A 15,804-nucleotide genomic window follows, 5' to 3' on the forward strand; every position below is an offset into this window, starting at 1 on the left:
TGTTTTGCCTCCACGTTGTGTCTTTTTTTAAACTAGTCGTTCGTATTTGCTTTACTTTGTTCACCTGTAGTGTCGCGAAATGTATGGAATTTTACAGGGGGCTGACACGGTGGTGTGGTGGTTAGCACTCACAGCGAGAGGGTTCCTGGTTTGAATCCCAGCTGGGGCCCTTCTGTGTGGAGTTTGCATGTTGTCCCCGTGTCTGCGTGGGTTTTCTCCGGGTTCTCCGGTTTCCTCCCACAGTCCAAAGACGTGCAGGTGTTGGGTTCATTGATGACTCTAAATCACCCGTAGGTGTGAATGGTTGTCTGTCTCTGTTCGTCTCTATGTGTCCTGTGATAGACTGGCGTCCTGTCCAGGGTGGACCCCGCCTCACGCCCGATGTCAGCTGGGATCGGCTCCAGCCCCCCCACGACCCCGACAGGGACAAGAGGCTGAAGATGAATAAATTAATATCTTTAAAGGCTGTTTTCGCGAAATCTCTGAGCAAGAAATCTCCACTAAGCGTTCGACTTTCATTCCCGTCAATATTCTGAAGGATTTTAACTCTGTTCATATTTCATTCACAGCTCGATTTAAACAACAAACAGATTCGGATTCCTGCCGTTTATGCACCAATTTAAGATGGAAGTGTATTTATTTATGTAAAGGAAAATACATGCATACAGGGGACAGTTTCAAGCATAAAAATCTAATAAAGAATTCATTTTGTCAGATTTTATATATATATATATAATAGAAAAATACAACATTGTAGTTGACAAGGGGGAATTTTGCTTTATAGCTTTTATTTTTTTGCCTTAATTTACAGCTTTTTTCTGTAAAATTCTGTAATTTCGTGAAAATTTGTGGTTATTTAATCGAAGCGTCGCCTCAACGCGCCTCTTTTGAAACGTGCTTTTGAGGTTGCATTGTTGCGTCTATGAGTCGTAAATGACGTCTGGTATTTGGTGTTTAGTTAAAGTGTTATCCCCAAAACGTTTAGAGGAACTAACACCAGATTTAACACATTTAACAGCACAGTCAGTGTAATAGTGAGGCTTTTTTAACTGATACTTGTTTAGTTTTACTGTGAAAACACAATTAATTTAATTAATTAATACCACTTTCACATTGTCTGCTTCCTCCTTTATCCAACATGTTTTTAATCACACAACATGACCTTCAACTTATTACAAAAATCACAATATGACCACTCGTTATTACCGGGCTATTATGTAATTACCACAGGATTACACATTACACTATTACATAACCACCCTGGTGTTATAGAGCTGTAGCTGTTGTATTTACACAGAACGATGCCTCTGAAGCTAAGTGTTGTAGTTACCAGTGCACTTCAAAGCAAAAACATTTATTATATAGAGTTTTTTCACAGTGACCGGCGGAGCACAAGTTCATTTACAAAAAAATCAACATCCATTGACAGAAATTCTCATTCCTTCACTTTTTCACTTCCTTGCCTTCTCTAATAGTTTCTATTGTCAAATTGTTGGATTAAAAAAAATGTGATAACAGAGCAGTTAGTGTGGTTTTTAAATATAATAATCTGGGGACTTCCACTCGTGCTCTGTGTCGGACATTAAGAGGGACTTTTTCTTTTTTATCCATCATGTCCCGCTGCTCCTACAGTCAAAGAAACACTTTTTTTTTACAGTACCATCAATTTACACTGTTTAAGATTAAGAAGATTTCCAATCGAAGTGGATCCTTGAACCTTCAAAGTGTTATTATTTTATACACTCATTTGTTTTGATTTGATATTCAAAATTAGCTGTTGTTAAAAACGGATAACACACCATCACTTACTTACAATGATATGTTTTTTTAATTATATACAAACAATACAGATGGGATTATTTTGGGGTAAATATCATATTTATACTTTTCTTTCATTGTGTTCATATAAAATTTTGGCTACACCTTAAAGTCACTGAAATATATGGTAAAGATCATTATAATGGCTTAAAATGTAACACATCTATCTCTTTGTGCTTAGTTTTTTTGGTCTTTTTAAATGTTTTTTGTGCTTTATTTCTATTTATCTGATTGTTTCTGTATTTATTTCCCCCAGTCTTTTCTATGGAAGCCCAGAGAGGCAAGGGAGAATTATTTTTCTGGTGATAAATTTTCTAATTCTGATGACAAATTGTGTGATTTGGATGATTTTCTGAGACTTTGTAATCATTCAAAGACCAGAGAGTCAAGTACAAACCATTAAACACACAACGACATCTAGTTTTTGTTACATGTCGTATCAACAACTCGATTTCCAGGAAACAAAACTTTAAAATAACCTTTTTTTAAAGCGTCTTCTTTAAAACGCTGCTTTCCCAACACAGCCACACTCTTCTATTGGCGACCACTGAGCAGCTTCACGTGGGAACACGGTGCCTTGCTAAAGGGCACATTATTGGTACTCAAGAGTGATTCTCACTGTTCATATTTGTCTTGCGGATTGTGATTGAGAGCAGCGACTCTTCGCCCACAGCCCTGCTCTGCTCTGCTAACCTCTCGTGTACCGTTCCACCTCAAAGTCTTGTTTAACCTGATCAGTCTCCATCTTGTTTTCTTCGGTCTTGACAGTATGATCCCTCGAAAATATCTGGAAAAGATCGAGTGAGATTGTTAATGAGAACAAGAGGAAAACATCCCTTTAAGTTTTCAGTGCTGCTTCGAATGTTATCAGCTGATTGAATGGCGTCAGTTATCACGATAAGCAGTGATTTGGGCCGGCTCGCTTCGTCGGATCACCGCCCGCGTCCATATTACATGCTCAGAGCAACAGCTCGACTGTGGCGCTGCAAAGCGACGCTGTAAGGAGAGCGACACTCTTAGGGAGTATTATAAAGTATTATAGTGTTCGAGCGGTGGATGGGTCACAAGACTTGTATCTGGGAGGCTGCTGTTCGTGCCCCGTGTGAAACCAGAACTGACTTTCTCACATAACGTTTTTACAAACAGCACAAAGTATTTTTACCCCGAACCAAATCTAACCATGTGGTTTTGTTGCCTTACCCTGACTAAGTAACCTTAGGGTGCACTCACACTGTCCACCCGTACCGTGCCCAAACAGGTTTCACGGCTAAAGTCTAGTTCGTTTGACCAGTGTGAGTGCAACCGTACCACGCCTACTTGTGGCACGCTTGACGTCCACGGCCCTTTTGGGAGAGGTGGGCTTTTGTAAAGCATGTTTGCACATGTACGAGCACGAGCGTGCGCACGTGTACGAGCACGAGGCCTACGGCGGTTCTGAGGTCATTTCCTTTGTGCCTGTTGGGACATAGAAAAAAGAAGGAGGGACCATGCGCGGACATTTAAAACAATGGCGGCGAAAGGGTCACGTTGGTGTGATGCGGAGGTGGAGTGTTTACTGCAGATTTGGTCGATGGAAAGTTCAAAAACAGTCGACAAGACGCACAAAAACTCTGAGGTCTACGGAAAGATCTGGAAACAAAGCGACGCATCATGATGACGTCATCAATGCGTGTGACGTGTTACGGCGTGATGATGTATGGCCCAGGTAGTGTGAGTACAAACGGGCCTGGAGGGGGGGACAAGGACCCTAAAGCACGGGGCACGGGACGAACGGACAGTGTGAGTGTGCCCTTAGTCTTCTTTGAATCCTCAACGGGAATCCCAGAGCTTTCAAAAGTCCCCCCAAAGCAAACGTTACCATGTGTATAGACGGTAACGGCCTTCTGAACCTACTGGTGGGTGCAGCCGCCTCCTTCTTACCCAGAATTATGAGGCTGATGATGCTCATTCAATGAGGTGATTACATTCGAAACAGTTGTCTGACACCAAGTTGAACTTTTGGGACTACCAAGTAAAGTTAAAAACCTCACTTTAACCAATTTTTAGTCAGGTTGAAAATTTGCGTTGATGCCATTAAACCATCTTGCACCCCAGCTTGGTTTTGAGGAACATCACGTATGTTTAAGTATTTCTTTAATTGAAAGAAGACTAAAGAACGGCACTGAAGGCTTTTCCTGATGGAAAAGACGTTCACCTGACTGACTTCAGGAGGAGTTTGATGGACAGACGGTTCATCCAATCACCTGGCGGGTTTGGTTTTTCACCGTGCCTGTCCCTTTTCAAACAGTTTCCAAAAAACAATGTTTAAGAAAACATCTGATGCGTCGGGTTAATAGTAAAACATTCATACGCATTCACAACTCTATATGCTATTCAATAAATACAGTGTTTGTAGACAAGACAAGCACTTAAGCGCTAATGCTATGCGGTCTTTAAGTAACTGACGTAGCACTTTTTCAAAACACTATTTCTGGATCCAAACGAACCTGTGAACCTTTAACTATCACTTCCTTCTTCAGTGAGACAGAAATGACGGCGTTTTTTCTTTTACTCAGATCTGTTCAAACAACGGGGAACATAGAAATATGAGGCTTGGATCCGGAAATAGTACGTATTTTCAAAAGGGCGTTACATCAAGACTTAAAGATCGGATGGACTCTTTCATCAAGGCTGAAACTCAAAGACACGTTCACATCATATCAGAGGAACCAGAGTCTGGGTGGATCCATATGTCTGATGTGCTGATGTTATTCATGATGAACTAGCTGACCGACTTCAGGGAGATGTAACCACAAACTTGAAGAAAAAAGTACTTCCTTCCAAGATGGCTGCTTGTATTCATGGTAAATCTGGTATGATGTAAAGGAGGCGCACTGTAATGACATGCTGACAGGTCGAGGATGATAACGCGGGCTTGCTTCGTGACATTTGGGAGCTGCTCTTGAGCTTTGGATCATATCACATGACCCTCATCGGCGGATGGAGTTTGTCCAGTGATCGTATTTTTAAGTAAACATGAGGATGAGGAGTCCTAAAAGATCCTCGACAATGCTGTGATAACTGGACAAACTGGAATTTAAAGGTTAGTTATAGCCTTTAAGTGAAATTCTGGTGTAAGATCATCCCATGGTCTTTTTCGACACTTGTACGCCTCAAATAAGCCATCGAGACAGTTTTTTCCGTTAGAAACTATTAACGGAGAAATAACAGAGAGTCGCTAACAGCTGGACGTGGCTAACAGTGATTAGCTCAGGGCAGTACGGTGAAGGCATTAAAAGGTCTTTTTTAACCACTAATGCTGCTGAAAATAACAGCAAACCTCTGCAGCAGCATGAGAAGAGTCCCTACACAGAAAACAAAGCACCAACTACGTAGTTAGTGAACCCAGAGTTAATTAAAAGAGTGTTTTAATTGTTAAATACAGAATTTGAGCAGTATTAGTGGTTAAAAAAGACGTTTTAAGGCCTTCACCGTACTGCCGTAAACTAATTAGTGTTAGCCACATCCGAGGCTTTAACCATTTCAAGGGACGTGGATACACGTCTGCAACAACCAGTAGGAACTCTCTGAAATGACCTGTGATTTGCCAACGTCTCCCATCACAGGCTAGATTTCCTGAAGCCTAAAATGACGCAAAAAAACAATGCCTATCCCAGCTTTAACATACAAAAACTGAGATTTTTGCTAAAACAGGTCGAGGTAGATGCCATAAATACATGGGTACCAGTTCCCCCTCATATGATCCCTTCTGAGAATCTACAGAAGAACCACACAGGCAGCAGCAGCAGCGAGACTTTCTACTTCAAAGGAAAAGTGAAGATGCACGCTCAGACAGGCAGCCACAGCCGGCAGCTTAGGTTGGGCTTCCTACCTGGGAGTGTGTTGGCTAAGAGGTGGTGGTGGTGCTGGTGGCGTGCTGGTTTCCAGAAGAGGAACTGCAGCGTGAAGACGGAGGCTGACTGGTGAAAGAGGGATGTTCGGAGGAAGGTTTGGAGGGTCGGCGTCCGACTTTGTAGAACGTCGAGGAGCTTGGTCGGTAGGTAAGTAGGACTGCAGGGTTTCGGTGGAGGTAACTGAACTGTTTTTGCTCTGGGAACATTTTGTCTGATGTTTCGAATGAGAGTCTCGGAGGAAATGTAACGTTTGTTCCAGAGGAGGTTTCATAGGAGGTGGTCGGTTGATTTCGAAGGGGCAGAAGGAGTAGATTAGTTGATAAGAGCAATGTTTAAACAGATATTTTAGAGGTTGATCTCTGAGGAGTAGAGAGCAGGAGGGCTTCAGATGAATCCCTGAAGTGGGTCGTTTGTATTTAAGTATTCTTGAACAGATCTGGAGATTTTAGAAATGGGCAGAGTTGCAACTTTGACATGAAAACACTTCACAGGAAGAGGAGTAAGACCCTCAGTGTCTTCAGGAGGATGAAAAATTGAAGACGAAGGAGAGTTTGTCAGGAGTAAAATGAGTGTTCACAGGAGAAGGAGAAGGACCGGAGATCGGCAGATGGAGCAGGAAGCTTTTTTGGAGGATTTGAAGGCAGATGGACGAAAAACCGGAGGGATCGAGAGAAAGGGCAAAGGGATGAGTGGGGAGGGTTGGAGTTAGGAGTAAAGAGCGTCAATACCTGCAGGAGTGAGAACCAGGGCTTGCAGAAGGTCAGATAGAGAAACAATCCCCCTCACCACATCGTCACTGTCAACCAACACCAAACGATGCACCTGAGAGACAAAGGATTCGGTTAACGTGTTTGATTATTGTGCTTCTACAGACAATCAAGATCAAATGAATCATCATCAAGGTCATTCTGTCAGGAGGCGAGAGAGGTAAGGGTAAGCCAATCAGAGACAGAGTAAGGAGGGGTGACGTGCATTCACAGTAGTGGGATTCGTAATTTCGTATTCGTTCTAATCATCATACATTTAATAAAGATACGTCAGGCCATCAGTCCGTGCGTGTGCGTGTGTGTGTTACCTCAGCCTTCGCAATGCGGTCGATGATGGTCTCCAGTGTCTCATAAGGGTAACACTTGAGGACGCCCTCCACGCAGCAGGCTCTGGAGGTAATGGCCTCCCGCATCGTCATGTTCAGGTTGTTGTAGTTTTTCTGGGCTGCGAGATTCTGAGCGATGGAGGGGTGAACAGAGAAAGCAATAGTGTTCATTCACCTGCAACGTGCTTTTACGTTATGTTGAACACTTGTTTATGGTATCTCATATTTTTTGTGAGTTGTAATCACTTTCAAATTCATTGTTTTTTATATCAAAATTGAAAACCAGACAAAAACAACAACAATATTTGAGTGAGCATGACAAGAGATTGGGGGAATCACTGGATTTATAGGATGTGAGAAACTAACTTACAATGACATCGAACCTTGAGTACAGCGCCACGACTTTACCTGTAGAGGAGACGGGGAGGCCAAAGATGGTACAGACGGTCAAATATATGCATAGAAAAGGTGTTTTGGAATAAAACCCTTAATTTACTAAACTGTTAAATACATAAAACAAAACAAAACGACCCTTTTAAAACCACCAAATGTCAATTGGGATGTCGGGCTACCTCGCTCGTTGACTACAGGCAGAGCGGAAACTCTCCTCTCCACAAAAATGCTCAGAGCTTCGTAGACAGAGGCCGATTCCTGGACCGTCGCGATCTGTTTGAAGGTACCGATCGCCACTTCGTTGATCCTCTTCTGAAGAAACCTGGGTTTCGGGATTGTGGATCCCTGCGGGGAAGGAAATAGAACTAGTAAATGTTCAAGATTCATAGCTATTTCTTTCTATCCCATCAGAATAAAAATTAACTTTATAGCTTATTGTGAAATTGAGATCCCTCAGAATCCTGTGTTTTAAGAAGTGAATGTGTTTTGTCGTACAGTAAGCAGAAGGAATGCTGAACGTGGATAAATGTTAATAGTCTTACAAAGATGTGGAGGAACTTGAGGATGCGTTTGTGAGTGAGGATGTGGAGGACGTTCCCTGACTCCGGGTCGATGATCGGCAGCCGGTGAATCTTGTTCTTCAATAACGAGTAGATGGCTTCAAACAGGCTGAGGAGGCGATAAACAACAATAAACAACAATAAACAACAATAAACAACAATAGATAATCTATACAAACTCAAATGAGATATATCCGTAATATATAAATATCTAATATAAAAAAATGTAATAATACATTTAAAATATATAAAAACAAAATGAACATTTTTAATAATACAAATGTGTAAAAAATAAATAAATATATCATAAAATATAAATAAAATAAAATGTTTACATAATATATAACATTTAAATATATAATTAAATAAAATAAAGATATAATATAACAAATACAAATATATAACAAATTATATACAAAATAAAATAAAATGTTTACATATAAATATATCGTTTTTAAATATATAATACAAATTAAATAAAGATATAATAATATAAAAAATACAGACGTATAATAAATAAATATATGACATATGAATAAATAATAAAAATGTAATAAACATATGGGCTGGTTTCACCTGCAGTCAGGAGTGATGCTGATCAGTCTGTTGATAGAGTATTGGAGGTAAATCTCTGCAGAGAGAAACAAGAAACACAAGTTATTAAATACCAAATCCAAATGTAGATGTTTCTTTCTAACATCAGAATCAGAATCAGAAAACCTTTAATTTCGCGCAGACGGGGAAATTCTTTTGTCACAGCAGCAACAGAATATTACAAAATAAGGTAAAAAAAATAGCAAAAATAAGCAATAAAGTAAAATTTAAAAGGGGAAGAAATGGAAATAGACATATATACATATTCACATGATATAGTGATGAAATGAAATGAAATCATAGTTTTTTATAGGACCACTGTGGAGGACTTGGGGGGATATATTATATATGCAGAAATGAAATACAGTATTCAGGACTATGTTTTCCTGCAGACAAAACACACATTATAACAGTATGGATGTGATTTTTACTTTGAATTTCCTGCAAATGTCACATTAACTGGATAATTTGACATTTGACCCCACTGTGGTGCACGATTAAACTCTAATGAAAACACAGTCCTTTCACTCATCTTCAGCAGATGTAGATGAATGAAAGGACTATGTTTTCACTAGAGTTTAATCACCTGAAATAAAGAATATGTTTTCGTTTGCTTTGTATCTACACAGGGCCTTTCATGTTTTTATGTTGTTGTTGGAGGTTCCCCTTTATAATTAGAAAGAGAGGGGTGACCAGCGGTATGCAGTTGGTTGCAATCTGCAACCTCACCACTAGATGTCACTAAATCCAACACACTGCCCCTTTAATTAACATGTTTGCACTATCTAAGGACTTGGTTGCGTTGTACAGACCTCTCCATGTCTCTATCTTGTGCTCCTCCAGCTCATAGATCTGAACCTGCAGACAAAACACACATTATAACAGTATGGATGTGATTTTTATTTTTAATTTCCTGCTTATTAATAATTTGACACGTGACCCCGCGGTGGTGCATGACACATTTATGGGCTTTGTGTGTTTATGTTCTGTGTTTAAGTCACACCCAGCTCACCAGAGGAGACTTGTAATAACGATGGAGAATGTTGATGAAGTCGGTGATGGTCAGCATACCTGAACACCAACACACACACACACACACACACACACACACACACACACACACACACACACACACACACACACACACACACACACACACACACACACACACACACACACACACACACACACACACACACACACACACACACACACACACACACACACACACACACACACACACACACACACACACACACACACACACACACAGACAGTAACATTGGAAACATCAAACATGGATTCATCACTAGGCAACAGCAACGACAGTTAATTAGATCACCCTAAGTTTCCTTGTTCTGGGCACCTGTACGAGATAGCTGAGTTACTCAGAGGGAATCAGCAGAATCAAAGATGTCAGACTTTAGTAGTGTTGATGAGAAGGGTCTGCGTGTGTGTGTGTGTGTGTGTGTGTGTGTGTGTGTACTGCAGTTGTGCAAACACACAAACAGCACAAATGATGATATGTTGGCCTTTAGTGTCATGGTTGTGACTACTATAGATATTATTATAGTTACTGGAAGTGTGTCTGTCTCTGTCTTTGTGTCTGTCTTTGTCTCTCTCTGTCCATCTGTCCATCTTTTCTCTCTCTCTCCTTCTCTTCCTCTCTCCGGTGCAGACAGATGTCTGTCCTCCACAGAGCTGGGTCTGTCTGACGTTCCTGTCTGTTATAGTGAAGGTTTTCAACGCCACCGTACTCTACAGGGGAATTGTTGACTCTACACACAAACTCGGCCGGGATCATTTGAAACCACCTAAGTAAGGAAACCTGAACCCTGAGGCACAGGGCTTCCACCCAATGTAGGTCAGCCACCTATTAAACGCTGGTGTATATGGGGGCGCAGTATTTTTTCACTGCTGCTGATTTGCTCTCCAGGTCAACACCAAGTGTAAGACACCCAGAGATACTTTGGATAGTTTTATTTGTCTTTGGACTCACCAACATGACCAATAATCAAACTACATTTCTGCAGCTTTCATTCATTCATCTTCAACTGCTTGTCCCTGTCGGGGTCGCGGTGGGGCTGGAGCCGATCCCAGCTGACATCGGGCGTGAGGCGGGGTCCACCCTGGACAGGACGCCAGTCTATCACAGGGCACATAGAGACGAACAGAGACAGACAACCATTCACACCTACGGGCGATTAAGAGTCATCAATGTAAACACCTGCACGTCTTTGGCTTAACTTTTGTTTCAAATTTCTGGACAGTTTGATCATTTGTGAACACGAACAACGATCAGCCTGAAAACTGAAACAACTTATCGCCCTAGCATCGGTTTGATTAAGGAGCTGGACCTTTTAGTTCTGAACCCCCCCCCCCCCCCCCTTAGCTCAAATATGTGTGACACATGTTTCAGTAGACTCGGATCATTTGTGTACCTTTGATGTATTTGAGCAGTCGTTCCCAGATTCCCTAGTTCGAATCCCGGCTGGGGCCCTTCTGTGTGGAGTTTGCATGTTCTCCCCGTGTCTGCGTGGGTTTTCTCCTGGTTCTCCGGTTTCCTACCACAGTCCAAAGACGTGCAGGTGTTCGGTTCATTGATGACTCTAAATCACCCGTAGGTGTGAATGGTTGTCTGTCTCTGTTTGTCTCTATGTGTCCTGTGATAGACTGGCGTCCTGTCCAGGGTGTACCCCGCCTCACCCCCAATGTCAGCCCCACCACGACCCCGACAGGGACAAGCGGTTGAGATGAATGAATGAATGAATGCATAAAAACAAGTTGTGATTTATCAAAACTCTTCCAAATGCCTGTTTTCAGGATAATTTAAGGAAATTTTCTTTTATGCCCAAATTCACTGTTCTCGCAATTTTACAGATTATGTAACCTGTGTTGCAATGGTTTGTCATTTTAAAAAAAAGAAAAGTTTGTGAAACACTGTGTTAGAGTGTGTGTGTGTGCAAGAGAGACAGAGATGTATTATAGCTCACCCACAAAACACTTAAGCTTGCTGTCCCACAGCGGCGCTGCCCTCACACCGTTGGCCACCAGAGCGAAGAAAGCCTTCTTCACCTGACAAAAACGGTCAAAAAGGTTTTTCAATAATTGCATTTTTGGGGTTTTTTTGCAGCCAAAAGAGGGAATGAAAAAATGGGAAAAGGCACCTGTAGTGTTGTGTCAAAAATGACCAGTTTGGAGCTGGTAGGGATGGCATCGTAGCAGCAGTGACTCTTCATGAAGTTGGAGTATATGAACGTGTCAGGGTCTGTGCCTGCAGGGGGCGTAAGAGCACGAGCTGCATACAGACAGCCACCTACAAATAGAGAGGAGACAAAAGAAGAGAGGAGTCGAGGAAAGTGGCGTTTAAGGAAGTGAGTGTGGCGACCTGACACGAGGGGTCGGGCCGGTGTTCAGACATCTCATCTCATCCTATCTTCATCCGCTTATCCAGGGTTGGGTCGCGGGGGCAGCAGCTTTAGCAGGGGACCCCAAACTTCCCTTTCCCGGGCCACATTAACCAGCTCTAACTGGGGGATCCTGAGGCGTTCCCAGGCCAGTGTGGAGATCTAATCTCTCCACCTGGTCCTGGGTCTTCCCCGAGGCCTCCTCCCCAGCTGGACGTGCCTGGAACACCTCCCTAGGGAGGCGCCCAGGGTTCATCCTTACCAGATGATCCTGAACCACCTCAACTGACTCCTTTCAACGCAAAGGAGCAGCGGCTCTACTCCGAGTTCCTCACGGATGCTGAACTTCTCACCCTCTCTCTAAGGGAGACTCCAGCCACCCAGACAGATATTTACAAATGAGGTTCAGACAACTTGACATTATGCTTTCAGTTCTTTTTAGTGAAAATACAGAGTGTTTGTAAATCCAATCTGACACTCTACGCTAAAATGAAAGTATTGCTGTTCGTAGAAATAGAGGGTTCTGTTTCTTTATGAATGAACAAATGGTTACATTAAAATCGCACCGCCGATCTTCCGATTAGTGGACGACCCGCTCCACCTCATGAGCTCAGGCGGGCTCTAAAGCCTCTGTGTGTCTGTGTTGGGCTTCTTGTTCAGTGCTGGGTGTTATTTAGTCTACATGACAATGCATGGACGCATCTATATCAGGCGTTGACATTATTCCAGGCGCTAAATATTCATGTAACAAACTCAGCGCCTTTGCTTACATTCACTGCGTCCAGCGTGGATTGGGTTCAGACAGAAATATGCAGCCCGAGCTCCGGAGCTGTCGTTTTAAAGCAATTTGATATGACGTGAGTTTTGTGGTTTGGATACACCTGTGCACGCTATCCCTTAACTCTTTTGGCAAGCCTCCTCTCTGCTCAAGATACATTTTAGAAATTGAGACATCCTTCAAGGAGCGAGGGGACGAGGAGGAAGAAAACAGCCCACAATATACACCGTCGCCAGTGAAACTGGCATCATTCATACAAATCAGTCAGGTAGGAGTTTGCACATTATTGTCACTGCTGCCATAAAACACAGACCGTGACAACCTGTTCAATACCTGACGACCTATGATCTGTTCCCTGTATTGTACACATGCAGCATACTCTGCAGAATAGATGCAGAGGTGGCAGTAGCAGCCCGGGACTAGTCGCTACCGTCGAACAATACAGACACACCCTCTCAAAGTTACAAAATCTTCTCTTCTTTACCTGTGCTCTTCATTGAGAGAACATCCTCTTCCTCATATTCTTCCTGGTCCAGCTCAAATAACGGGACCTGGGAAAGGAAGTAAAAAGAGTTCATGCTGTGACGACTGAATTTACCCCGCAATGAGCCCCGTCCATTATTTGCAACCATTCCTTTTCTCCCTAAACAGCCGTCTCTTTGAGTCTGTTTCTTATTATTAACTGAATATTACCTCACTGACCTATAGGACTAATGTTGTGGTTCGATAATGCCTGACTGTATCCTAAAACCTTGCAAGAGCGTCAGCGTCTACAAGGCTGCAGTAGTCTCTTGCTACAGCTGTTGTTGGTCAGCAAATAGCTTAACCGCTCCTTACACCAGAGTGTCTAGTTTTCCCTTCCCACACGTGTTGAATACTCATACAACATAAAAACTGACAGCTTTGGAGTGGGTATTTTGATGGAGCTGGGCCAGCAGCTTCCACCTGCTCCCAGTCTGTGTTCCAGCTCCTGTCTCCTGTCCGTTGACATGGAGTTGGAACAAACGGCGTTGAAGATATTTGTTGTAGAAGCAGCTGTAAGGAGTGTCAACAGGTTGGCTGGTGCATGTCATGGCAGAGAGCCAAGAACCTGCTGTTGGACGTCAGCATTGAGGGCCAGTTTCCCGTCAATCAAGGACACGATCAGACAGGGTACTATCAGCAGTCCGGGGCGGCTGTCTGTCATTGTCATTGTTTTCCGCTCGTTGCCTTTGAGTTGCTTGGCATCTCACGTTTTTCAGCTCTGTGTGCCTTTGCGTTTTAGCACGAGCACCCTTAAACACCGACATCATTAAGCGTCAATCCAATCAATTGAGAGGTGGGCCAAATAAAATAGCGTTAACCGATAAACAGTACAGAGCTGACAAATTACAGTTAGAGCTGATGATAAAGAGAGGGGACACAAACATGTAAAAAGAAGAAAACAATACATAAAACAATCTATAAATGTTGAGCCGCTACTCCGAAAGGTTAACCAAAAGCCTGTCTGAATTAAAATGTTTTCAGCTGCTTCATAAAAATGTCACAAGACTCCGGGGATCGCAGTGACAAAGGGAGGGTGATCCAGGAAATGGTTGGCAAATGGCAAGAGTTTAAAAAGCACGGTTGCCTCTGGGTTTTATAGAAGGTTTGAGGGACATTCATTCATTCTTTCATCTTCAACCTCTTGTCCCTGTCGGGGTCGCGGGGGGCTGGAGCCAATCTCAGCTGACATCGGGCGTGAGGCGGGGTCCACCCTGGACAGGACGCCAGTCTATCACAGGACACACAGAGACGAACAGAGACAGACCTACGGGTGATTTAGAGTCATCAATGAACCGAACACCTGCACGTCTTTGGACTGTGGGAGGAAACCGGAGAACCCGGAGAAAACCCGGTTTGAGGGACAGTCAGAGATTTTGGATCGGATGATCTAAGATCCCGATAAGGCTTGTAAGGGAGGAGAAGGTCAGTGAGTGGTGAGCTACAAGTAAGCTACAAGTGGTAGCGTGCAGTTTGTGTTTTAAGCTAACGTCGCCCTCATCACATTCCCTTTGGAAGTCTAGTTAGTACAAGTTAGGGTTCCAGGGTGTACCCCGCCTCACGCCCGATGTCAGCTGGGATCGGCTCCAGCTCCCCCGCGACCCTGACAGGGACAAGCGGTTGAAGACGAATGAATGAATGAATGAATGAATGATGAGAGGACTACAATTTGCAGCATGCTTGTGTGAGATATGAGATTCCCGGGAAAAGCTGTAGGAAAAGGCAGCAGCTCTGTTGGAGTTATGGCACAATGTTGTGCATAACAATATACACTGTATTATAATCCATAATCCATATGTTGACCTGAAAAGTCCAGTCACCATCCACTTGTATTGCCTCAATGCAAATAATGCCACAACTAGTAGCTTCATCAGGATGGTGTTTCAGGTCCATCGAGATCACTTCCTGATGTTTAACTGGTGTTTGAAGAGCTGTGCTGTGGTGTGACATGGTTTCAAATGGTAATTGAGGTCTATTATTATATAATTAACAAGGTAACTGTTTGACACCAATAGTAAATATGGGAAAAACTAAACTGAGAGTGAACAGAATAATTCAACCGATAATGAAATCTAAATCAGGGTTTCAGGGGCTCTGTTAACAACTCACAGCTCAACGGCTACAAACATAGAATCACACACACACACACACACACACACACACGCACACGCACACGCACACGCACACGCACACACATATATATAAAAGTAGCCCACAAGTTTTCTTCTTCTCTGCAGCTTCTCAGTTACAACACCGCGTCCAAACACACACCCAACACACAATTCGGTTACCAACACAGACAGACAGACAGCAGCCAGTAGAGAGGGGGGTGGGGGGTAAGTCAGTAGAGTGTCTTACCTCTGCATGAGCCTCCATGGTTGGGGAAGAGGAGCAGGAAGTCGGCCTCTGTGGAACCGGACTGACTCGTGAAATCCTGGACTGCAACCCTCGACCCGCCGTCCAACTCAGACATCTGGCAGGCACTGCTACTGTGTCAGATAAAGGAGTGATGAAAGAGTCCGGGCATGGCGAAGAAGAGCAGAATAAGAGAGGAAGAAAGGAAGGAAGGAGGTGCTGGACGCAAAAGAATGAGGAAGACAAGTGAATCCGTGCACCAACCGGCCAGCTACAGCCAGCTGGGTCTGAATGTCTGGGAAAGACTGAGGTCTAAATCTGGACTGAGGGGTGAGAGGCCTGTGGCATTCAGAGAGAGGGAGAGAGAGGGAGAGAGAGAGAGAGAGAGAGA

The 15,804-nt window shown here is 43.2% G+C and overlaps 1 protein-coding gene across 3 annotated transcripts; it reads right to left on the reverse strand.

Annotated features, from left to right (window-relative positions):
- Window positions 1–814: 814 nt before the first annotated feature.
- Window positions 815–15,578, reverse strand: prkag3b (protein kinase, AMP-activated, gamma 3b non-catalytic subunit). 3 transcript variants are annotated; one of them, XR_014593375.1, is made up of 13 exons: window positions 15,417–15,578; window positions 13,021–13,087; window positions 11,519–11,667; window positions 11,345–11,426; window positions 9,364–9,422; window positions 9,164–9,209; window positions 8,334–8,388; window positions 7,740–7,866; window positions 7,377–7,542; window positions 7,175–7,212; window positions 6,787–6,933; window positions 5,690–6,533; window positions 815–2,605 (listed from the first exon to the last, which is right to left on the reverse strand). XR_014593375.1 is itself a non-coding variant. In XM_083921420.1 (13 exons), exons 1-13 carry the CDS (start codon window positions 15,432–15,434, stop codon window positions 2,553–2,555), a joined length of 1,101 nt encoding a protein of 366 aa, XP_083777546.1. In that variant the 5' UTR covers window positions 15,435–15,578; the 3' UTR covers window positions 815–2,552. The 3 variants fall into 3 exon arrangements, 2 of the variants coding, with proteins under 2 accessions (XP_083777546.1, XP_083777547.1); XM_083921420.1 differs by having other exon boundaries at window positions 6,440–6,533; XM_083921421.1 differs by lacking the exon at window positions 15,417–15,578 and adding an exon at window positions 13,436–13,548 and having other exon boundaries at window positions 6,440–6,533.
- Window positions 15,579–15,804: the final 226 nt, after the last annotated feature.

This window comes from Echiichthys vipera (assembly GCF_963691815.1).
Source record: "Echiichthys vipera genome assembly, chromosome: 10".
In the NCBI taxonomy this organism is placed as follows: domain Eukaryota; kingdom Metazoa; phylum Chordata; class Actinopteri; order Perciformes; family Trachinidae; genus Echiichthys; species Echiichthys vipera.